General features: G+C 53.6%; 1 protein-coding gene across 2 annotated transcripts; it reads left to right on the top strand.

Annotated features, from left to right (window-relative positions):
• Positions 1-954: 954 nt before the first annotated feature.
• Positions 955-22,079, top strand: R3HDML (R3H domain containing like). 2 transcript variants are annotated; one of them, XM_080406035.1, is made up of 5 exons: positions 955-18,476; positions 19,831-19,949; positions 20,484-20,616; positions 21,728-21,843; positions 21,946-22,079. In XM_080406035.1, the coding sequence occupies exons 1-5, from the start codon at positions 18,216-18,218 to the stop codon at positions 22,076-22,078; spliced, it is 762 nt and encodes a 253-aa protein (XP_080262161.1). In that variant the 5' UTR covers positions 955-18,215; the 3' UTR covers position 22,079. The 2 variants fall into 2 exon arrangements, with proteins under 2 accessions (XP_080262161.1, XP_080262160.1); XM_080406034.1 differs by lacking the exon at positions 21,946-22,079 and having other exon boundaries at positions 20,484-21,851.
• Positions 22,080-22,980: the final 901 nt, after the last annotated feature.

Below are 22,980 nucleotides of genomic sequence, written 5' to 3'. Positions count from 1 at the left end.
GAGTCCAGCATTGTCTGCCTAAATCCCCCTCTGCCTTTGAAACCTTGCCTCCTTTGCTTCCCAGGTTTGGGTCTCTGATCTCCAGACTGTTTGCAATGCCTGGGAGCTGGAGGTGGCGAGCTGCTCGGCTGGCTGCTAATGAAGCATGCTGTGGTGTCTACCACACGGCAGGAGGATTTCATAAGCTTGGCACCTGTTCCAGATGAATGGAGTTGATGGCATGGGCTGGAAATGTGTCTATCTTCAGCCTAGCTTGAAATGTCTGAGGATTATCTCTGTAAATTGTGGATTCTCACAAGTGCAGTGAGCAAAGCTCAGCTGGGTCCAGGTGTCCTGCAGATTTACAGTAAATCTCTACTTTCGGGCCATGTATGTGCTGCCATGTGCCCCAGCCAAGGCCAATAGTCCTTCTGAGGAGCCAATGGCTGCTCCTTTGGAAAGAATCAGAGAAGTACAATTTGGGTCTTTTAAAACTGCAGAAAAAGCTTTTATTCATAAACAGGGAATAAAATTTGTTCTAGGGGGATTGCAGAAGGTTCCCAAAGAGCTCTCACAGACACCCAGTCAAGTTGCAACAGGCATGAGCCATACTAAACTAATTTGTCAGGTATAGCAGATGTGGCTGTCCTTCCCTTTCTTCACATCTTTTCCCTTAACCTTACCAAATCGCTGCCTGATTCAAGCTGAAATCTTCCAGACTATTTGATTTAAAAAAATGGGGTTTGTTCCCCCACCCCCCAGTTTAATTTGAACAAAGGTTCTCAACACATTGTTTCACTTCCATTGAGAAGTTTCACTTCCATTTTGCCTCTGAAGTACACAGGGGGAGATTCATTAGGGGCTGTTGGACTGACCATATCTTCCCCTCCTGTAAAACGAGCTGCTTCTGCCAGTACCAAGAACCACTGCCCCCTTCCCCTCCTACCCCCAGCTCTGTTGGCAGCGCCAGCAGTCCAACACCTTTCAGAGCTGAAGCGTGGTTGGTAAACCTTGTCCCTGCATGCCCAGTCACCCCACGCTTAGGGCGCTTACTTGGACAGGCAATGGGATCCCAGCCACCTGAGCAGAGACTTGAAGTAAGATCCAACACATCCGGGAAGAGCATCCTTACTCCTGAACTGCGGCAGGTTTGGAGGAAATCTTTCCTGGTCACAGAGTTCATGTTGTATCAGGTATTTCACGATTCATTGGAGCAAGAATAATGACAGTCCTCAGTCAATTGTTAATTCTTTTAAGTAATTAAGTCACTTAGAAAATTAGTTTGTCTCATTTTGGTGATTCTGTTAATTACTTTGCAAAGAAGTCTGTCTTGCTGATGCGAGACTGTGGTATGCATACCTTCCACAGAACTGAGGAACCTCATCTGGAAACAGTCACCCCGGTCTCGGTATACAGTCAGTGGAAAGGCAGCCTTAGCAACCCTCGCCAGGAGCCTAGGGCAACTGTACACCTAATCTAGGTGCTTAAAATTAGCTGTGGAGAATTCAGACCTTCTGTAAAACAGTGGCATTTTGCTCAGGCTCCTGGTGCTGCACTGTGATCTGCTGTCACTTCGATGCTGAGAAAATGATGCTGTATCTGAATGTGCTGCAGTAGTGTCACAGCCTCATGCATACATGTCATGAGACCCCTACTCACTAGTTCTTCCTGCTAAACACGCTCAAAGACGTGGCATGCTAGAAGGTGGCAAGAGTGCTACTGAAAAGTTGATTGTGCCTTAAAGCCATTTGCAGGATGAGTTACTGGAATTTATTTCTTCAGTGCTTTGACAAAGCCTTGCAGGACCTTCAGCTATCGTGAGTGCCCCAGACAGGGAGCCTCCTGACACTGAAAAATAAAGTGGCAAAGGTTTGGAGGTTTGCTGTAGAGCAGGTCCAAGAAGTTTGAATTAACATCTCAGGTCAAACAGTCAAACTAAGCCTCTTGACTCTGCTAAACAGGAGGTTTTGTTTGTTGGTTTGGGGGTTTTGTTTTTTAGATTTCTGGGTCCACTGCTCTCTGTTGCGCCTGGAGGAGCAGGAGAGAAAAGCTACCCAATTTTTTTAACAAAACACAAGCAATGGGTCTTTCCTGACCCACGTTTGTGCTAAGGTGGGTTCTCACAGGCTGGTCGACCCCACTGGGAAGGTGTGCTCCAGGTGGGTGTCTGTCTGAGCACGCTGCCCGGTGGGACTGGCAGAGCCACCAGCCTGCGTCCATATGCTTGGTGGGGCTGAGGTACCCCACTAGTAATGGCCCATTTGGACCTGGGAGACCTCCTTTTTTTCCGGCTTGTCCTCCAGCCTCACAGCAATTCCCACACCCTGCTAGCATTTCTTACCCATCACTGCCTGCCCGGGGGGCCTTCGCCAGCCCCCCAGCCCTGCCCTTTAGAAGCCAGGTGCTCGTGGCAGCTGTGCCACTCATTCATGCCGAGCCTCCCCTGCTCTCTGTTTTCCTTGGTGAACACTGCTCACATCTCCATGATTGATTGTGTTTGAGTTTGATTGTGGAGCGTCCTGGGATGTTTGCATGAGAGGTGCTACATAAGCATAATTTGTGCTGTATTTTCTTTGCCTAATAGGGGCTTAAGCTTGAAGTTTAAGATAGTTCTGGCCCTTTGCTGAGACACTGTCCGTCAACCACAGTGCTTGAGCTCCCCAGCCTTCTCTGTTCACTGTCAGCTTAAAAAAAATAAAAAAATAATACTGTGCTTTCTTCTTTTGTGGCAGTGATGCCTTTGAAATGCAGCCAGGAGCAGAGGCATAGCAGCCTTGCCCTCACACTGCCCTAGATCTTTGCTGCCCATTTCTGCTGAGGAGGGATGCTCTTCCCACAAGCCCTGGTCTTGTCGTCGGTCTGGGCAGAGCCAAGGTTCAGTCTTGCTCCTGTACATAGATGCTGTGTTATTTACAGCAGAGATGCTAAGTGGAGAGACAGAAGGGAGACGATGGTAACGCACCACCTGTGTGGCTGCCCAAATAAATGGGAAAGGTCTTTCCCAGTCCTGAAACCCCAAGAATTTTGGAAAAAGATGTGGAAAATAACCCCAGGGAATTTGTACAGACTGAACTATCACTGGACCCATCATGAAAACATCTGCAGGTCACACATTTCTCCTCCAGCTCTCCTCAAATGAATAGGAAGGGTATGATCTGAGCTGCAGGGAATTTTCAGCATATTTGGTGGTTATATCCAAAGATCAAAATATTTTGGGATATGGGGCAAACCGTAAGAAAGGACCAATTCAGTTTTCAGCAGCACAAACTTCATTAATCCTACAAATTAATACGTACTGCTACAAAATATTTACATTTCTTGTTCCACACAGCCAGATTGCAGCAGAGCAGACTAATGACAGGTTTTAATTTACAGGAGAGAATGGTCTTGTGATGAGCATGGACTCCAGGGAGCTGGGTTTAATTTGTGGCTCTGACAAACTCCCTCTCCAGCCATAGGCAAATCCCTTAACTTCTCTATCCCCATACCCTGAGTGAGATATGGGAGAGGGTCTCCTCCTTCCTGAATATCTTGCAGAGAGAATTGTGAGGTTGCAGAGGTCTATGATAATGGTCTGAAGAGCTTAAAAATAGTGAGTTCACAAAGGCATAAAATAGTTACTCTTCCCACAATGCAAATCAAACAGCTTATTAGCAGATGAACTGGGAATGAGATTACATGTGAAAAAAAATATATAATTCATGTGATTAAGCATACATGTGCTTGGGTGTAAAATGGTCTTGATTAGTCATGTTTATCTATAATTGCCTGACTTCCTTGAGCAGCTGTGGTGGCTGTGTGTGCAGCTCCTCGCTGAAATACTCCCTTTTTTTGCACAGCATATAATTCACACCTTCTATGTTTGCCAAAGAAAATCTTCACCCCCCAACACCTGTGTATTTGACTTAATTCGATTCTTGCTGTGTTGTCTTTTGGGGGTAGCTGCTGGGTAGGTTTTTCCTTGCAGGCTGAGTGAGCAGCACAGTTACTGGGCAATAACTCCTGCCCAGACTGATTAACCTTTCTGTTAGCCATGTACTAAAAGCGTTATTCGTTGTTTCCATTTATTCCCTTTCTATAACGATTATCAATCATAGATTAAACATCATGCAAACTCATAATGACAATTTCCACAAAAGCCTTTGCTGGGCAGCCCTTGAGCTACTCTACCAAAATACTGCAATTTTTAGACAAAGAAATTACTGTTTATTGGTACTGATCAAATACAGGAAGGAAATGGTCTGTGCTTATTTATTCGATTTGGAAATACATACTTTTCAAACTGCTGGTGCATTTTTAGCTCATATGTTTGCAGGGAAGAATCAGAGTCATATATTCAGGTGTAAAATTTGGAAGTGACTTTGTGTTGATCAGCTTCAGGGACCACAGTTAATATTCCTGGTTTCTTGACTGGATAACTGGTACAGCCAGCCACATAACGTGAGCTGTGGCTATTTCAGTCAAATATATAATTACAAATATTATGTGTAAAAACTGAAAAATATACATACATAATATTTAAGCTGTGCTTTATTGGCTTGGTTAACTATAGTAATGTTGCCTGGAAATGTGATTTGAATTTGTCCTGACCATAATGACTAAAGAAATGCTCTGTAGATAAAAAATAATAATTACAATAGATGTTCAAAGTGTATGCTGAATAGCCAGTGCCTTCAGGATTGTCACAGTCTTAACTTGGATGTTTAATATAATAAATTTTTTTCGAATTATTTGTTCTTTTTCTCTTTTTTTTTACTGTATATTTCCAATGTTCAGCAAGCTCAACAACTCCTCCTCACCTTGCCATGCTCTTTTGCCACAGGACTGCCCCACATCTCGGCCTTTGGCAAAAGAAACAAGGGTGCCCCAGGCTGTGGAGTTCATTGCTGTGGTCATCAACTATGGGTGGCACCTGAAGGACAAGATGGGCAGAAAGACAGCGAGGTGAGAGGACATGTGAGTGTGAAGTGTGCTGAGCACTACCCAGGACAGACATCCCTGGGGTTAGGGCAGTGAAGAAATTAATTTGCCTCAAGGAGAAGCCCAGAGCTGTACTGGTGCCTGGGCTCTGGTTTGTCACCTTTTTCCCAGCCAGGACTCTTTCCTTCAGCTTCTGCAGGAGTTTGGGAGCATTTGCTTTGCTGTGCGCACCTGTGGGTCCCACCAGGCAGAAGGACAGCTGCCATTAGGGTTAAATGCTTCCAAACAGCACATTAATCCTGAATTGTTTGCTAGGGAATTTCTGCACCTTCTCCAAAGCATCTCATGATATTTTACTGTCAGGCACAAGAGCCTGGCAGGGCCATTACTGGTCCATTTTGGTCTGGCCCAGTTTCCTGACATGAAATAGACCAGACTGACTGCTCTTAGCTCTCTCCCAGTCTGCCAAGAGCAGAGCATCTCCCAAAATACAGCGACCCAGTCTGTGTCTTACCAGGTGGAAGGAAGGTACGGAGGGTGGTCAGCAGTGCACAGTGGGGTGTCACTGACAACCTGAGGAGGAGGGGTGGTGGAGGTTGTGCTCCTGCTGCCTGGACTCTACCTGTTCTGAGAATAAACAATTTTTTCCCCTCTCCAGCTTTAAGTTTGGTGAAAAATAAAATTAAAGCCAAATCCTAGGTGCTTTAACTAAATCAGAGCATTTACCAGCTTCACTTAAAGAAGCAGGATTCTTTTCACAAGTGTTTATTTGTACAGTTCAAACAAGCTATTTTTTAAAAATATGATCCCACCACAAATGTGCAACTCAGCCCAATCTCTGTTGACACCATTCAGAGGTTAGGGGAAAAAAAAAAAAACCAAACATGAGAAGCATATTCTGTCACTTTGCTGGGAAAAGGCCTTTCTTCAGGCTATTTAATGCAGGCTCCAAGTAATTGGCAAAGCAGATCTTACCCTGGCATGGGGAGACAAGCAGGACCCTGTGAAGCAATGGAAGATGCCAGTGCTGTGCCAGATGCCCTCAGAGGAGGATGGGGGAACGGGGTTCCCTTTGTAGAGCAGCATTTTTGCACACAGATGAGGGCTCGCTCCCCCCGAGACATTGGCATTGCTGGGGCTTTGAACTCCACTTCAAAGCTGGGGCTGGAGCAAGGTTTCTGTAAACCCAGAGAAACAGGTAAATATTTGTCAGAGTCAATTAACCCTCCTCATCACCTCAACGGTCATCTGTGCAAGGCAGATGTAGGGGTTTCGGCAGGCACAGAGGGGAGCCTTGTTGATTTACTGAACCACTTCGGGAGGCGGGTAGAAACAAAACACCGTGGCAAGGAGGTCTGGAGGTTTTCCCCTTAGCATGGTCCATGAACTCATAGAGACATCTCATCCTTTCCATCACTGCAGCAGGCAGAGAGGAAAGTTCTTTTCTTGTCTGGGGAGAAGACCAGTCCTACTCCCAGCACTGCTACTGTAGCTTTATAACCACTTCATTCATCCCAGTTACTCCAGATAGGCATCAGCTGTGCACAGAGCCTGACAGCACATTGTATCTCCCGCCTGCTGTCGCAGGTTTAATGGTGGATGTTGCGAGCCACCCATGCCAGAAGGCATACCATCATATAACGCTTCCATGAATTTATCAAGTTCTAGTTTCTGACATCCCCTAACCCACTTATAGGGGTTCAAGGTGTTGGTTTTGGAAAGAGGGCTCTGCTGGTCCATTCTGCCTGTGGCATCTGTACGGCAGCAGCCGGTGGAGGGGGAGATGTGACACCCAGCAGTTAGCTCCAGCCACCAAACCACCCTCCAGCGCTGCCAGGCTTCCCCTGTCATCAGCACAGCATGAAAATGCCAGCTTAAATAAGAAAAAAAGGAAGGGAAAAACTACAAACAGCTGAACACAAGATGAGAAGGATGAGGCCAGGCTCATTCCTCACCCCCCTGCCCAAACCTGACCCAGCACTCCCCTGCTCGGACATGTCCCCTGGGCTAATGCCACCCTCCCTTTCTCTCAGCCAGGAGCGGGCAGCTGGATGTTGACAAACACAAGAGGAAGCGCTGGGGCTGGAACGGGGTCCCGCTGGGCACTGTGTGTAGCCCTTGAGGGTGTCTTTCCCCTTGGCTCTGGGACACGTGCTGGGAAGATGCTGGTGGAGGCTGCATGGGTGCCCCTCTCCCGGTGCCTGGGGCACAATGCTCCTGCACGGCTCTCGCCTACCCTGGTGTCGAGGCAGGGAAAGCTGGGTGCAGACTGCTCCAGCGGGCTCCCTTCGGCAGCAACACATGGGCAGCAGATGGGATGCCGGGGTAAAACCGCACTCCATCTCTGCTGGGGAAGTGGAGCAGGGAGAGGGACGTGCCAAAGGCAACAGCTGCCTCGGTGAGCTCAGTGTTTGCTGTCCTGCAAGGCGCCAGCCGCGGGGCAGATGGGCTCTGTCCGTTCCTTCACTGAGCACCTCCCTCCGACCTGCCAGGTGCTCCTGCGGGAGCTGGCACCAGCACATCTGTTAGCAAGATGAAGGCTGGATTGTACCACGCCTGCCTGCGCAGCTACTTAAATCTCGCTGGCAGCAGTGGGGAGAGTGGGGCAGCACGAACCTCCTCAGCCATAGTCCTTAACAGCCACCACAAGCCCAGGTCCCTGTGGGGTGCGTCTTCCAGGGACTGGTGTGTGCCCAGCTCCACTGCCATTTCCTCCCCATTGCTGCTGGCACATGGGCAAGGTCACACTAACACGGATGTGTCAGCACGAGCCACCATCAGACCTCTGTCACTGTGTGGGCACAGCCTGGGTGATGGATAGAGCTGCTGATAAGCATCCAGCTCCCTCTGTACTTCAGAGGGTGGGTGCTGGGAGGGTGGGCTCAGTGGAGCTGCCAGCACTCAGAGCGCCCTCAGACCAGACGAGGTGTCCAAATTCCAGGGTTTTCAGGGACTCACATGTTAGCACATCCCTTGTTTGGGAAGAAAAGACCCCGGCAATTGTGCCTCCCTGCTCAGAGAGATACGGAGAGAATTGCTCCCATTTTGGGTGCGCTCGGTTACACTGCATGTCATGGCTTTGGTTCTTCCAAGGCTTTGATCGGGATCTGATTCCCTTCTGTATCTTCCTAGATATGTGTTTTCTTTCCCAGTGTATTTTAAACACTCACTTATGTCTGGCAAACCAAAGCACGTGTACATCAGGGAGTCATACCTGGCTGGGACTGGTGACCCTCGTGTCCACCCACCACGGGTGTTCTGGCTGAGGAACCCAGGCCATGCACTGACACACCAACCCCTTACCAGGGCCAGCCAAGGGGACCATCCCTGCACGAGAGCCTTTCGTGGTGGGAGCCCCCCGGGATGGCTCCCCCCCCCCAGCAGTCGTCCCCCCCCAGCAGCAGGGATCAGCTGGTGGCACTCCTGAGGCAGCCAGCACCATGCGTCCTGCCGTGGCTGGGCTGGTGGGCAGAGGAAAGCTCTCTGGGGTTTACAGCCACGCTTCAAGCTCTTTGGGAAGGAATAATTCACTGCTGGGCCCGTTAGCCCACAGCTTAAGGGAATTCTTGGGCTTCTTGTTGATATTAAGCTCGTGCAGGGCAGGATCTGCAAGTAAGCCTTGCTGTGGCCGCTGTGGCCAGTGACCTCAGCAGGCAGAGAAATACATCCCAACGTGAAACAACACAAACTGCCTTAACGCCAGAGCAGCCAGCAAACACCAACACTGGCACCAGGTCGTGGGCGAGGGACAGATGGCAGAAGATGGTCTCTTTCACTTGAAAGCCAAGGAAGATTTGACATGGCCTCTGCTCTGCCAGCATGGGTTCTTTTCTTTTTCTCTAGGCACAGGTCATCTATAATGATGCTGCGCTGTTTGCTGCTTTTTTTTCCACTTCAAAACCCTGCGGGACGGCCCAGCGTGGGAAGGAGGTGTGGGTGCGCTCCTCACCACCTTTGGCTCTTCTTGCTGAGCTTCTGCACCCCAAAACCACGGCCATGTCCACCTCCCAGCCCAACCCTCTCACAGCTTCTGCAGCACAAAGCAGCTCCACAGGGATGCTGTGGCACCGACACAACATGTCTGGCCAGGACCTCCAGCTGCACAGTTCCTCACAGGCTTTTAATGTCTTGGAGCAACAAAACTTATCACTTATGGCAGACGGGGTGTCTAAGTGAGTTCAGGGACTTCAGCTCCTTTTTGCAGTGTCTGGCACAGTCTGAGCCTGAGCCCAGGGAGCTCCTTTCCTTATATCACCTGGCAAATGCTTTTGGAGTCAGAGCTCTTGATTTCCATTCCTTTATACCCCACATACATGCTTGGCTCCTGGCTCAGCCTCGGGGTAGCAATCCAAAAAGCAGGAGGTTGCTTTTTGGACAGTCAAGTGCATGCAGGCCCCCAACATGAACATTTTGTTGTAATAAACATGGAATCCAAGACAGAGGAGGAGGAGATGACGCCTCGGTAGGTCTGGCAGAAGGCAGCAGTGATGGCATGTCTACGGGCTCTTCAACCCCTGCCTGGTGTGCCAGAGCAGGGGCTGCAGGATCTCTGCGTGCAGGGCAGTGCGGTCTTTCTTGGGTGAGGGCTAAGGAAATAAAGCAGAAAAACACATCCCAAGATTCTCATTTTCTGCTTTTCCAGCCTTTGTCCAGCTTTGAGTAAAATGGTTCTTGCAAACATCTGAGCCTCCACGGTTGAACCTAACAGATTTCATGTCCAGGCAGACAGAAATCTGGTGGCTTGGATCCAGCCATCTGGTTGTGGGAAAGCTTGGAAGTCCCATGAGAAAAGGGAGATTTCTTGGCAAAGATTCACAACCAATCTTTACGGGAGAGCGGAGGGGTAAAGATACAAAGTGTCCATCAAGCTGCTCACGTTCTGCAGGCAGGAGCCAGGAACACCCAAGGTGTGCAGGTACAGCAAGAGATCTTAAAAGTGATAAAAAATAATTGAGGTTTCTTTCAGTTTCAATGCCAGAATCAGGCAGATGTTGCAGAAATCCTGCGTAGTCCTGCCCTGCTCATCTGGAAGGGCAGGACCAGCTCTGATGCTGGGCCGGTTGCTGGCAGCCCTCAAAGCCCTCTGGTAGATGTGATCAGTGTGATGGTACAGATGGAGAAATATGTACAGAAAGTGGTTTTCCCAGTGTCACTCAGGAAACCAAAAGCTTTGGGATTACACCCCCATCTCACCCATCAGGTGCTCACTCTGCTTCAGAACCGCTGGCCTCCTCGGGGAGCCGCAGCAGAGCTGAACTGCTGCTGTTTCTCAGGCTTGTGAAGAGGTATTAATTCACCCTGAGCCTGTATGGGCACATCTTTCCTGCCCAAAGCCCCTCCGTCTCCTCCAGATGCCCCTGAGAGCTCCTGTGCTGCATCTTTCCTTCTGCACCACCTTCCTGCACTCACCAGAGTCTGCTTTTAAAGGATTCCAGGTGATCACTACCCACCAGAGCCACAACCTCCTGCCTGCTGGACATGGCCCAGACAGACCCTGGGGTGAGCTAACAGCTTCAGGAGACCCCATCCGGACATCCCAAAGCCTGATAAACCACTGCAAACATCCCCCTCTTCCTTCAGAGCCGGGGAGGCAAAGCAGCATCTCTTAGCCCCACTGTTGTTTAATCCAGGCCAAACAAACACCAGCAAAAACATTTTGCAGCTGGCGACAGTGACCGGTGTGCTGGTGGGGATGGTTGGAGGGCGTTTGCTGGTGCCACAGTGGGGGCCCAGGCACATGAGCAGCGGGGCCACCCCCGAGCAGAGAAGCAACGGGAACAAGACCTCCCTGTGCAGCCATGAAAAACCCGCCTGTGAACCCACGCCAGGTGCTCAGTTTCTATCTTAAATTTGGGCTTGGAAAAAAAGAGGGAATGGAGTGAATACACAGGGGCTGCAGTCAAGCTGCGGCACACACCCGTCCGAGCAAGAAAATTACACGGTGAGGCTGCCAGGGTGTCCTGACTTCACTTCGCTGGGTCTGGGCTTTTGGGGCTGTGATCCACTAGCCCCTGACCAGCAGCTGATCCAGCCCATTGCTGGAGCTGCAGCGTTTCCCAGGCACTACACAGGTAGCGCTTACGGTGTCGGGTGCTGAGGAGAGAAATGATCTCAGCTCGCCCCAGATGATGCCTTTCATGCAGGGTGGTTTTGCCCCATGGGAGGGGGAGCTCCCACCGGGACCCCAGGGTGAGACCGATGGGTTTTCCACCTCTGAGCCGGAAAGCCGACCTTGCAGAGAGCAGGTGATAAGCACAGTAAAAGACCTCCCCCTCCATCATCACAGTCCTGGGGCTGTGGACTCTGGCCCATGTGTGTGTGTGGGCAGAGCTGGGGGTGGGCGAGCTGTGGGTGTGCCGTGGGGCTGGGGGTGGTGGGCACAGCACTGCTGTGAGGCAGGGGGTCCCGGTGCCCAGCCTGGGTGCGGCTGGCGAGCAGGTCACAGCTGATGTTTGGCTCCCAGGCTTGGGTCTATCCCGGTCTCCGTGGACTCATGGTGTGATGGTCCCTTTTTCCATTGACCTGTTACATTCTTCTCACCTCGGCAGAGTGCAGCCAGGCCATCACGCACCTGCAGCACCTGGCTAAAAAATAAATCGTTAGCAAACAGCAAATTAACTATCTTCCGAATTGTGCTGAGAGAAGCTTCCATGTTATTAAGTGGATTTCTAAATTTAGCTCAGTTACTGTAAAAAACACCTTTGCGAGGAACTACTGTCCACAGCGCTCAACTTCAGAGACATTTATTTCTAGAGCTGGCGGAAAAATTTCTCGCCTTTCAAAGGCTCCAATTATATCTTGGTGCTGGCTGGAGCCGGTGGCCTTCACAGCTTCCTCACCGGCAGTCGCGGGCTGCTGGTGGGGACCACAGCTCCAACAGTGCCACAGGGGCTGGGGGGGGGGGGGGGGGTCTGACACCCACCTATTGTCCAAGGAGATCACGTAGAATCCCATGTACCTTAATGGACATCTTAGTTAATGCCCCCAGAACAAGCTGGTTTTACTTTGTGCCACAAAAGCATTAGTCCTGCTGTATTTTCAGCCACAGTTGCTGCTGATGGCTCCCAGGATCAGGTCCTTGCCAGGGCCTGGCCAGCTGCAGCAGTAAAAGGAGCAAACGGCAGCTCGCAGAGCTGGGGCAGTGCCCAGGTGGCCTTTGGAGAGGGGGTCAGTAGCCAGGCTGCTCTGTGCCACCTCGCTGAGCCTGGCCCGGGTGGTCGGACCCACACGCGCAGGCTGTGCCCACACTCCCGACTGCTGGCTGCCCACAGCATCACTATATATAAAATGGGAAAGAGTATTTTTTCACCTTTTTTTTTTTAGTTTTTCTCATGTTCTAGCAAATATGCAAGTGGAAGTGGTGGGCTGTGAGAGGACGTGGCACCTGAAGCGGAGGCAGGCGCTAGGCATCATCGTATGAAAAGCTCTGGGACCGTGGGCTCCGCTGTGGAGAACAAAACCAACGGTCCCTGTTGATGGACCAGTCTGCCTGTGGCATAGGAACAATCCCGTGAATGGGTTTTACAGCAACATCCGTGGATTGCAAACAGGCCGACAAATCAGAGAGGGTTCAATGTCTTTGTGATCAGAGAGCGCGGGAGGGAGTAGTGAAGCATCTCATGTTTATTTATGGAAATTGCTCTAAACCCCAGAGTCTGGGCTAGGCTTTAAAAGCCACATGTCAGCGTGCTGCCATAGGCAGGCCGTGAAGCCTTGAGTAGGTGAGATAAAGGCTGGAGAAGACTTGGCCGTCTCCAACCCATCCTGCTGATCTCTCCGCTGTGGTCCCTGCCGCCGTGGCTGCATGTTCAGGGTCACACACGTGGTGCCCCAGCACGAGCTGTGCCCCTGGCTGGCCCAAGCGCTGCCCCCGTCCCGCCTGCAGTCCCAGCCCTGGCAGAGGTGAAATGCGAGGGGCTGGTGCTGCACTCTGAGCTGTGCCGCTGCTGCCAGCTGGCCCCAAACAGCAGAAATGCTGCCCAGGAGACACGGTCGCTGCCCAAGTGGGTTAGGAGGCAGGCTCCAAGAGGAGGATTCGGCGTGGGCCTGGGGTCAGGAAAAAATCCAGTAGAAATCAATTAGCTGAACCCTTCGTAAACAGTCCCGCAAGCTCTGGCAAGTGCGCATGGGCTATCTTACTTGAGGTTTGCTCCAAAGATTCCTGTAAAGCCCGGAGCGTTGCAATTTGTGGCACAGCTACCAGCTGGAGGAGATGCAAGCCTCCAGCCGGAGGGTTTGCCCTTCTCTCCCACCACCCAGAGCCCCCGTGCACGTAGCTATAGGTACAAACTATACCACTACATGGTTTGCCCTGTGCCGTGCCCATCACCGAGCCCATCCTGTCAGCACATGCAACAGGAGCGAGGGACCTCTCTGGTAGACCCGAAAACCAAATTAGCAAGACCCTCTCACTTACTGGTGGTCTTAGGAGCCCATGCTCAATTTTCCCTCCTTCCTGGTGTGACTGCACTGCAGTGGCACAGGGAAAGCAGATTCCTGGGTGCAGACATGGCCTGGTGGGCGCAGCGAGGGAAAGTGAGGTGAAGGTGCATTGCACCTTGGCTTCTTGCTCTGCCCCAGGTTTTAACAGCAAATGACAGGAAAAAATTCAGATGATCAAAATTCACACTTTTAACTACTTCTTATTAAAATTGTGAAATTCCTGTTGAGAAATTTGCCCTGTTCCCGTGATATCTGACATACCAGGGAGAAGGGGGTTGATAGCTACCTAACTTCTTTAATTTTGATGAAGGAAGGCTGAATGCTTCGGTAAGGTCCATCCCAACATGGTGTCCCCATGTTCTGGCCAAGAAGGGCACAGATCTACTGGCAGATGGGAATTAATTTCCCCGTTACCGCAGCCTGGGAGGTCATCTCTTCAGTGAGAGATTCGACTCTTGTGCATCTCTTCCTCTAAGACTCAGCTTGGTTCAGAAAGGGATTCACATTTACAAGCATGTGGCCATAATTAGCAAGAAGGGTGACTCTGAGGTCCTCAGACTTCTGGACTGATCTCAGTTGGGTTACAGCTCAATGGGGTCTTTCACTCCAGGGAGATCACAAATAAGTGGACAGGAGTTCAGCCTGCGTTTTCTCATGTCACAAGACACGGAGATCAATCTCAGTCAGAAGGAAGATCTCTTTTCATGATGCATGAGGAGGAACTAAGCTCCAGATGTGTTGAACATCTACAGAGCTCTAGAAATGCAAAAAGCTGTCAAAAGCCCCACTTTCCTTTTCTGCCAGGGTGGGCACTGGGGTAGCTGGAGTTGTTGGTGGTGGTTGGGGCGGGATGGGGGGAAATGAACAGCTTTCAGCTGGAAAATGAGCCTTTCTGCCCGTTCATAGCAGGGGAATATTTTACTAGAGCAACAGGGTTTGTGCATTCGCTGGGAAAACAGTTTTGTTCAAACAGGGCTTTGGTTTTGTTTTATTTTACCCCAGCAAGAGAAGGGCCCTGCTACAGAAAGCCACATCAACATCCTCCAGGCGTAGGAGCATTCAGGGACCACAGCAGATGCTGTCCTCAGCGTAGGGCAAAGCCCTGCTCAGTCCTATGTGGGCTTGTCACCATCTCCCACCTTGGTACATGGGTGATGGGTGATGCCTGAAGCCAACAGACAGGACAAACAACCACGGCAGAGAAATCCTGCAAGTCCCATTATGGCTTATTCTGGATCAAGCTGCTGTGTCTGTTGGTCTTAAAAGCATCGTTGGGCATCTCTGTCAAGACAGTGCTGTAAACCCAGTGATTTATCTCCTTTTTTCCCCCTCCTGATGCTTATTAAAAGGAGAATTTGCCAGCGCTGCTGCTGTATCCAGCTGAATGCGTGTGCTTCTTGGCTCCCAGCGAGGTCCTCGCTGCAGATACCGTGTGCTTTGGCAGCCGGGCCAGTCTGGGCTGCAGGATATTACGCCTGGCAGGGACACAAACCCCTTCCAGTTCCTGGAATTTGGATTGTCTCGCGGAGTGCTGATTAAGCAGTGCTTTCAATCTGCACCCAAGACAAAACCCCTTCCCTGTCTCCGTGCAGAGGCTCGGTGCGGCTGGGCTGCTGCGTGGCAGCGGGAGCTGCGGTGGGTTTGCTCTCCCCAGGTCTCAGGGAAACATCCCCCCCCCCCCCCCCCCCCTCAAAATTCCCACATGCAAAGCCTTGCAGTTCATGGTGCTGGATGAGCATCCGCTGCTCAGAGCTCTCTCTTTTGTGAAAGAAAAAAATAATTTTAAAAAAATCCCTTTCTATAACACAGCCCCAGTGCCCTCCCTACCTTGGTGTACTTGGCAGCAGCTGCTCCTCCCAGTGTGCCCAGACCATGTCCCCAGTCTGCCCAGCTGCGATCGCTGCTGTGTGTCCCCATCTGCCTTACTAATCTGCTGGGAATGAAATTGCCTTTACCAGCCTTACTAATGAGAGACTTGATAGCTGGGGCTGAGCAGAGGGACTATCCCAGTGCCGTGCAAAGGGCTGCCGTGCCACTGGCCCCTGGAGCTGGCACTTGCCTCCACATATGTGACCACAGGGGTGTCAGTGGGGCTGGTAAACTGGGGATGGTGCTTTGCCTGCCACCTGCAGAGAAACAGCTGGTGTTTTGGGGTGGTCTGGTGCTGGGAAGGCGAAGCTGAGCTGGTAAGACCCCCTACAACAGGCAGCCTGGAAAGCTGGTGGGCTCTGGGAGCCACCTTGCCACCCGGCATGCCCAGCACTGACACACACAGCACGGCACAGCCCCCAGCAGTGTGCCTAGCCCTGCCGGTTTACGGGGTGCTGCTGCTCTCTGCACTGAGGGGTCCCCTCCTGCAGCACCACAGTGGGGCCACAGATGCCTCAGCAGCAGTTTCCCTGTCTCCTCGCTGGTACAAGCATCATCCCACCTGCTGGGTGGGAGTGGATGGAAATAACCCTCTGGCACATGTCTCCAGCTGCTCCCCGGGGCCTGCAGCATCTTGAGTTGTTTTACAGGAGAGCAGATGCCAGGAAAAATATACACGGGGGACTATTTCGGCGGAGGCTCGCAGCAGGGTGAGCCTGCACTGATACAGCACATCAGCTCAGCACCTGGGCGTTATTCCCACTCCCCTCTCGGGTCTGCTCCTCCCCAAGCTCCTGGCTGGCTTCTGTTGCATGGCGGGTCACTGAGGCAGCTGGGTGCAGCTGGGATGTGCCAACAGTCCTGGCATGGGGCAGGAGATGCATGTCCAGGATCCTCAGTCCTCATCCCACTCAAACCAGCGAGGATGAGAAGCAGAGATGGGCTGCTGCTGTGGGACTGCCTTCTCCCAGCACCATCCCAGCAGCCTTCTTGTCTCCCTGCCTGAGCACCAGTTTTTCTCCAGGCATGCTCTTCTCCCAGCTCTGTGCCTGTCTCCATGCCTCCAGCCAGCTCAGGAGAGGGATGTTGGCCTTGGTGCTCCCCGCTTCATGCAATCAAAGAGCCAAACCCTGGCTCCAAACCTGCCTGTGCCCTGGTGAACCCTGGCCTGGCAAGGCATGGGGCAAGCCGGGGGCACCGTGGCGTGGGGGGATGATGGCAGCAAGCCGTGCTACAGCTCACACGTGGCTGCTCACGCTGGCTCCCGGCGTGGTGGGAGGAAGAGATGTGACAGGCATTGCAAGCAGCCCCTCAAGCCTACCAGGCTTGCATTTTTGTGACCTACATTAATTCAGCTGGCCCCAGGCATTGTGGCTGCTTGGGATGTTGTAGGGAAACACTCTTGATGCTGCAGGATTGTCTACGGCTTTCAGACTTCTGCAGCCACTTCCCCTCCCTGGGGACAGACACCTGGACAACAGTTGGGCTGCCCAGAGGAGCACAGCCCGCAAAGGAATGGCTGTTTTCCCCTGAGATGACCCTGGCTGGGCATCATCAGCCCAGGTCAGCAGTGGGATGCAGGCAGAGCCCCCGTGGGCTGCAGCAAGCCCTAGTCCTTGGGGAACCCATCAGCAGCAGTGCCCAGCCTGGCAAGTGGTTTCATTTGTAACGGGGAGAGCTGCTGGCCCAGGGACACGTGTGGTCGCCGGGTCCCCTCCCAGCCACCCCCAGAAAGGAACATCTCTGCCATCTGCTCAGCTCGCACCAAGGCAGGGTGACCCTGGGGTCCTGGCGAGTGCCAGCCCCGCCACTGCCTTGCTGGAGCAAAACCCCCTCCATCCCCCTTGCTGACCTGGATTCGCTTCCCTATCCACAGTTCCCAGCAAGACCCTGGGGAGGGATGAACAGGGGAGAGACGACTCTGGGAATCTCTCCCTGTAGGTAGCTTATAAAACCCCCAGCCAGCAGCCGATGAGCAGCTCCTCTGCCCGCTGGAGGAGTGAGCCGGGCTCTGCTCGCATCCCCCCGCCAGCACCGTGCAGGGTCAGTGTGCTGCGCGCACGCCCGTGTGCGCGGATGCATCCAGCAGCCTATAAATCTCCTAGCAGGGCTCCTTCCGAACTTCAGGACATTCCCCAGGGGAAGAGTTAAGATGCAACTTCTGCGTCAGATGCCGCAGCGGGCTGCCCGGCGGGGCTAGGCTAAACCTCTCCCCCACATCTGCCCCAGCAGGTTGTTTGCGAAGGTCAATCCCACCGGCTGCTGCAACCGCCGCCGCGCTGGGCTGCTCTTGGCTCAGTCCTCCAGGTACGTAGTCGGGGGAACATCCTCCCCGCTGCTCCGGGGAACGGCTGGCAGGGATGCTAGGAGGTGCATCAGCTGAGAGACGAGGACATATTCCGGCATTTTCCTTTTTATTTTAAAAAAAAGTTATTCTGCTTTTCCAGTGGTTTTATTTTTCTTTCCCCGAGATAGAGTCGTTAGGATTTCTGGCTGATGCTTTTAAATCTTGCTGTGCACTTCTTTATCTGTATGAGATTTCCATTTGTGCTGGGGATTTACACCAAACGCCTGGGAAGTTACAGGGCAGGCGGCTGCAGCAAACATCTCAGCATGTTTCTAATTAGCCCCTGCCTGGCAGGTATGTGCCGTAAAGTGAAAAAATGGAGGAGATTTTGTACTCTTTTTTTTAATTTTTTTTTTTAAAAAAGAAACAATTAGAAAACCAATTCCTCAGACATCTCCCTGCCACTCCTGGAAATTTGCTGTTGTAAAAGAGGTTATCAAAGGGATTAATTTTTAAAAAAATATTTTGCAAAAGAAAAAAAGGAAAATCTTTCTTCATCTTATTTTGGGAAGTGGTGTTTGCAAACCTGAGTGATGCCTGTGTTGTTTTTCTCTCCTAGATCCACACGCCAGCAGCAGGGACCAGTGACCCGCCTTGTCCTTGCTTCACTCGGTGCAGGAGCGGAAAGCCGCTGGCCGATCCCGCCGGCCGGACTAGCATGCCCGTGCTCCACTTGCACCTGTACCTCACTGCCTTGGGCTTCTGGATGACACAGCAGTCCAGCTCCTTCCTGCTGCCCAACGCTACCGAGCTCCTGTCCCCCCCCGGGGGCCAAGCTGCGGGCCTGCTGTGGGGTGTGGGGGTCCCCCGGAGCCGTCGGAAGAGATACCTCTCCCCCCGTGACATGAGCATGATTCTGGACTACCACAACCAAGTGCGGGCACAGGTTTCCCCCCCTGCCGCCAACATGGAGTATATGGTGAGTCGGGCTCCGGCAGGGCACTTGTGGGTCCACAGCTCTTGGCTGCTGCGGTGGGGAGATGGGGATGGGGATGGGGTGCTGCCCCAGATTCGCGGCTGAACGTCTGTCCTGGGGGATGCTTCGCATCGCTGGTGCAGGGCAGACCCATGCAGCCTCTGTGCAGGAGGGATGGGGTACCAACAGGGTGGTGTTTCAACCCCAGGGGCAGATTTAGGACCCATGGTCCCATGCCTGGGACATCTGGGAGCTTGCTGGCTGTGGGATGGCAAGGCTCCATCCGGCCGAGCTGCAGAGGTAGCATTAGGGGAAGGGAGGTGGCTACAAGCATGAAAAACTCAGGTCCCGACCCAAAGGCCAGGTGGGAGCCGCTCCCTGAACCCAGCAGTGAGGGACGGCCCCATCCCAAGCAACAGGGTTTCTTGGGAGGGGGCCCAGGGATGCCAGCCCCTGGGAGAAGAAACGTGGGAGTGGGTCAGAGAGGGGCTGCCCAGCCTCACTGGGTCAGGCACCTCCTCCAGACGAGGGCTACCCCGGGGCAAAGCATTCCCCACGTTGTTTCCACCCTGTGTGGAGCTCCTAACCCACCCCTAAAGGGAGGAGAAAAGGGGAGGGGAGCCACCAAGGGCCACCAAGATTGCCATCCAGCACAGAGTGGGACCCTTGGGGCAGGAGGTGCCACATGCTGCTCTGCTCCCAGGCAGGGGACCAAAGCTCCGACCCGGAGTGGCTGGGTGGTCCCTGGATGCCAGTATGGGAGAAGCACACAGCAGCCCAGCTTGGTGGGTACCAGAGCAGGTCGGACATGCCCGGGAGCATCCTGTGCTGCTTCTTGCTTGGCCTAAATTCCTGCCTTCCAAAATAACTTTTCCAGACATCTCCCCAAAGTGGTTCAGGATGGGTGAGAAACCTTTAAATAATGCATGAAGGAACCAGCTGTCCTCACCGGTCAGTCTGTGGCCAGGGCTGTGGTGGAGGGCAGGGGATGGCTGTGAGCTCAGCAGCAGCAGAGGGCTGTGGGGTTTCACCTCCACCTTCTGCAGAAGGAGCTCATTCCCGGAGGGAATCACACACGCAGGGCTCGTGCTGCTTCAGGGCATCCGTGCTCCGCCTGGGCAGTGGGCACCCAATGTGCCCAAGAGCCGTGGTGGGCAGCTGCGGTGATTCATCATCGCTCCTGGACACGCTGCCATGCTTTCCCTGGGCTTTTTCCAGCCTCACACGTGAGTCATGTTTTTTGGACACTCATGGTTGCTCAGAAAGCCCCCTGAGCACAAGGGAGTGGTTTCTCCTCCTCCTCCCTCCTCTGGGCAGCCAAAATCCCTGCCTGCTCTTTTCCTTTCCTCCTGGCCAGGTGTGGGACGAGCGGCTGGCCAGGGCAGCGGAGGCATGGGCTGCGCGCTGCCTGTGGGACCACGGCCCCCCCCAGATGATGAAATATGTGGGGCAGAACCTCTCCATCCACTCGGGCAGGTGAGTGCCCCATGGGTAGAGCAGACTCCTGGAAACCCCCTGCACCCCACGATGCTGGAGAAGGAGCAGCAGCAGCCCCTCAGTCGAGGAGCAGAGGCTCTGAGCTGGCTGCAAAGGACTGAGATGCAACCAAGAGGCACATCAAGCCCCCTGGGGTGGAGAAGGAGAGTCCAGCTCTTGCAGAAGGGTAAATACAGGAAACCAGAGGTGTCCGCTGTTCATATGGGGAGCATGGCATTAATCCCCTCCGCCTGGCACATGGACCAGGACAATGTGGGTCCCAGATTGGCACCACACGGCTGAGCGCTCAGGGGCCTCCAGCGAGGGCCAGGTCTTCTGGCCTTGGTTACAAGTGAACTTGGCACAAGGATGTCATTGCCCATTCTCCCCAGGAGCGCTTGGTCCTGATGGGCCCTTGCTCCAACCAGCTTCTCTCCCCCATTCCCTCATCATGGAGCCTTCCTCCCACTCCTCTTCTTCGCCCATGACCTCTGAGGTGGAGGAGGTCCACCTTACATGCAGCACCTTCTGCAGGTACCGCTCCGTCATGGACATGGTGAAATCGTGGCACCAGGAGAAGCAGCACTACTCCTTCCCCCAGCCCCGCGAGTGCAACCCCCGCTGCCCCTCCAAATGTAGCGGCTCTGTCTGCAGCCACTACACGCAGGTGAGCACCACAGCCCTCCCCCCGCCCCCCAGCAGCCCCCCGCAGCCCCCTGGGACCCAGCTGCAAACAGGAGGCAGCTCGCAGCACCTTGGGCTGCTGCAGCACCCAGTGCAGCCCGCAGCCCTTCTCCCAGCAGCAGTTGGGATGCAGGATGGAATTCTGGCAGCTGCTTGCTTCGCATCAGGCAGCAGGGCTGGCAGCAGGCAGCGTGCCTACCGGAGGGGTGCAGGCAGCTGGCAGCGATGCCCTCCCACCCTGGGACCTCGTGGGAATCAGGCTGCCTGCATGGAGGTCCCAGGGCTCCCAGCCCGCTAAGTGCAGTCAGCCTGGAGGTTTTCATTTTTTTAATTTTTTTCCTGTGCTTTGGCCTTTTTCTCCTCATTCCTCAAAGTGGGTGAAGAAAAAACCCCACCATTTTTTGCTTTTACCGAGCATGAATCCTCTCCTCTGTGATGGAGCAGCTTTATAGAGCCCAGCCGTGTCCGGCTCCCCAGGAATGCGGCACCTTCATCCCCTGGCACATTCACCGGCAGCTTGGCCAGCACAAGGTGGAAAACCTCCCTCTGCTCCCCTGCCCAGAGGCGAAGCTGTGCCAACCCCTAACTACCTCCTCTGCATGGCTCCAACCTTTGCATCTGCATCCCCGTGTGGCTCATCCATAGGGATGCTCACAGATGCTCTGGGTTGCAAATATGCAAGATACATTTATTAAGGAAGAAATTCAGCCTAGAGAGTCTTTAGGGTGAGCTTCTGGCTGTTTGACCTCCCTGTGTGCAAGGTGAGCTGCTGGCCATGATTCAGGGTGAGGTTTGGGAACTAACCTGGGTAGATCAGAGAAGTGACCCAGACTCTGTTGCTCATTGAAGTGAGCTTGGCAAAGCAGCTCCTTGCAGGGCAGCACAGGCTGCAGGCAGAAGAGGGACAGCAAAAATCACCCTCTGGTGACAAAGCACTGCCCGCGATGGGCACAGCATCCAACACAAGACATTCAGGCAGGTGGGATGCAATCTCCTGGTGGGATGGAGCCCTGCGCTGAGGTTCCCGGGGTGATTATCTGTGGGGTGCCTGGATGGGCGGTTGCCGACAGTGCCTGTTCTCTGTCCCGGCACAGATGGTGTGGGCATCCTCCAGCCGCCTGGGCTGCGCCCTCAGCACCTGCACCAACGTGCGGGTGTGGGGCAGCACGTGGCGGCATGCCATCCTCCTCGTCTGCAACTACGCCATCAAGTAAGTGCGTGGAGGGAAGCCCCCCTGTGCCGTCCTCCCCCTCACTCTGGTGCCGGCAGTGAGGCGGTGGCGCTCAAAGGTGATGCCCTCCTCTCTTTTTAGGGGCAACTGGCTGGGAGAAGCGCCGTACAAGGTGGGGCGACCGTGCTCAGCCTGCCCCCCCACCTACGGCGGGGGCTGCTCCAACAACATGTGCTTCACCGGACTCAAATCCAACCAAGTCAGCTGGTTCTAGGGCTGCAGCCCCATGAGTTGCCCCTGGGAATGGGGTTGGGGTGAATGAGAATTATTTATAACACTGACCCCCCCCCCCCCAGCCCGGATGTCCAACCTGCTTCATCCCTAGTGCCGCGTAGGAAACTGCTTTTTTAACACACCTCTCTGGCAGCGCTCGTGTTGTCTGGCTGCTTCCCACGTTGGGGGAAATAGGGACAGTTCAAGTCCCTCTTTCCCAAAACAGGGATGGTTTGGGGGTGCATGGAGGGAGCTAGGTTGGCGTGGTCCCTGCTCCGCAGGCTGGGGGGGGGGAGGCGTTCCCCACTGCCTCCCACCTGTGCTAAGCAGAGGCTGTTGTAAGCAAATACCGAGATGTTCCCCTCGTGGCAAGCGGCTGGAGAAGTGAGGAGCCCTGAGCGTGCCCCCACTGCATCGCAGCCCCTTCAGCAACGGGGCTCCCAGCTCTGAGCCCCCCCAATAAAGCAGCCTGGAGACCCTGTGCTCGTGTGGGTCCTCCCTTACTTGCAGCCTGGAGCCTTGGGGTAACGCTGAGCCGGCGCCTTTGCTCTGGTTTTGGGGGTAAACAGCAAAGGGGTGCAGAAGCCCTTGGTGGGGTCACGGCCCACGGCCCCGGGAGATGCTCAGGCGCTTTGCTCCATCGTGTGGGAGAAGCCAGCACTGCCGGGACACCGGGTGACAATGACGCTGAAGGGCCACAAGCTCCCTGTCCCACCCAGGCTGCCGCACACCACCCCACTGCCCTGCCTCACCCCCAGCGCCACCGAGTACCCCCTCATCCACACCCCCTCCCTCTCCAGGACCTCTTGGCACTCAGCAAACTCAGGGGTTCCCCAATTCCCAGGCCCTGGCTCTGAGCCCCCAGCCATGGATTCCTGTGCTGCAGCTCACTGCATCCCGGCA

The sequence above is a fragment of the Falco punctatus genome (genome assembly GCF_963210335.1).
Source record: "Falco punctatus genome assembly, chromosome: 10".
NCBI lineage: Eukaryota > Metazoa > Chordata > Aves > Falconiformes > Falconidae > Falco > Falco punctatus.
Note: the sequence above shows the minus strand (reverse complement) of the source record. Positions and strands in the feature narration are given on the sequence as shown.

Bases quoted from the DNA above. Each gene is read 5' to 3' on its own strand.
- R3HDML (XM_080406034.1), top strand. From the start codon at position 18,216: ATGCCCGTGCTCCACTTGCACCTGTACCTCACTGCCTTGGGCTTCTGG. The intron at 18,477-19,830 runs GTGAGTCGGGCT...CCTCCTGGCCAG, and splicing joins CCGCCAACATGGAGTATATG to GTGTGGGACGAGCGGCTGGC. The intron at 19,950-20,483 runs GTGAGTGCCCCA...CACCTTCTGCAG, and splicing joins CTCTCCATCCACTCGGGCAG to GTACCGCTCCGTCATGGACA.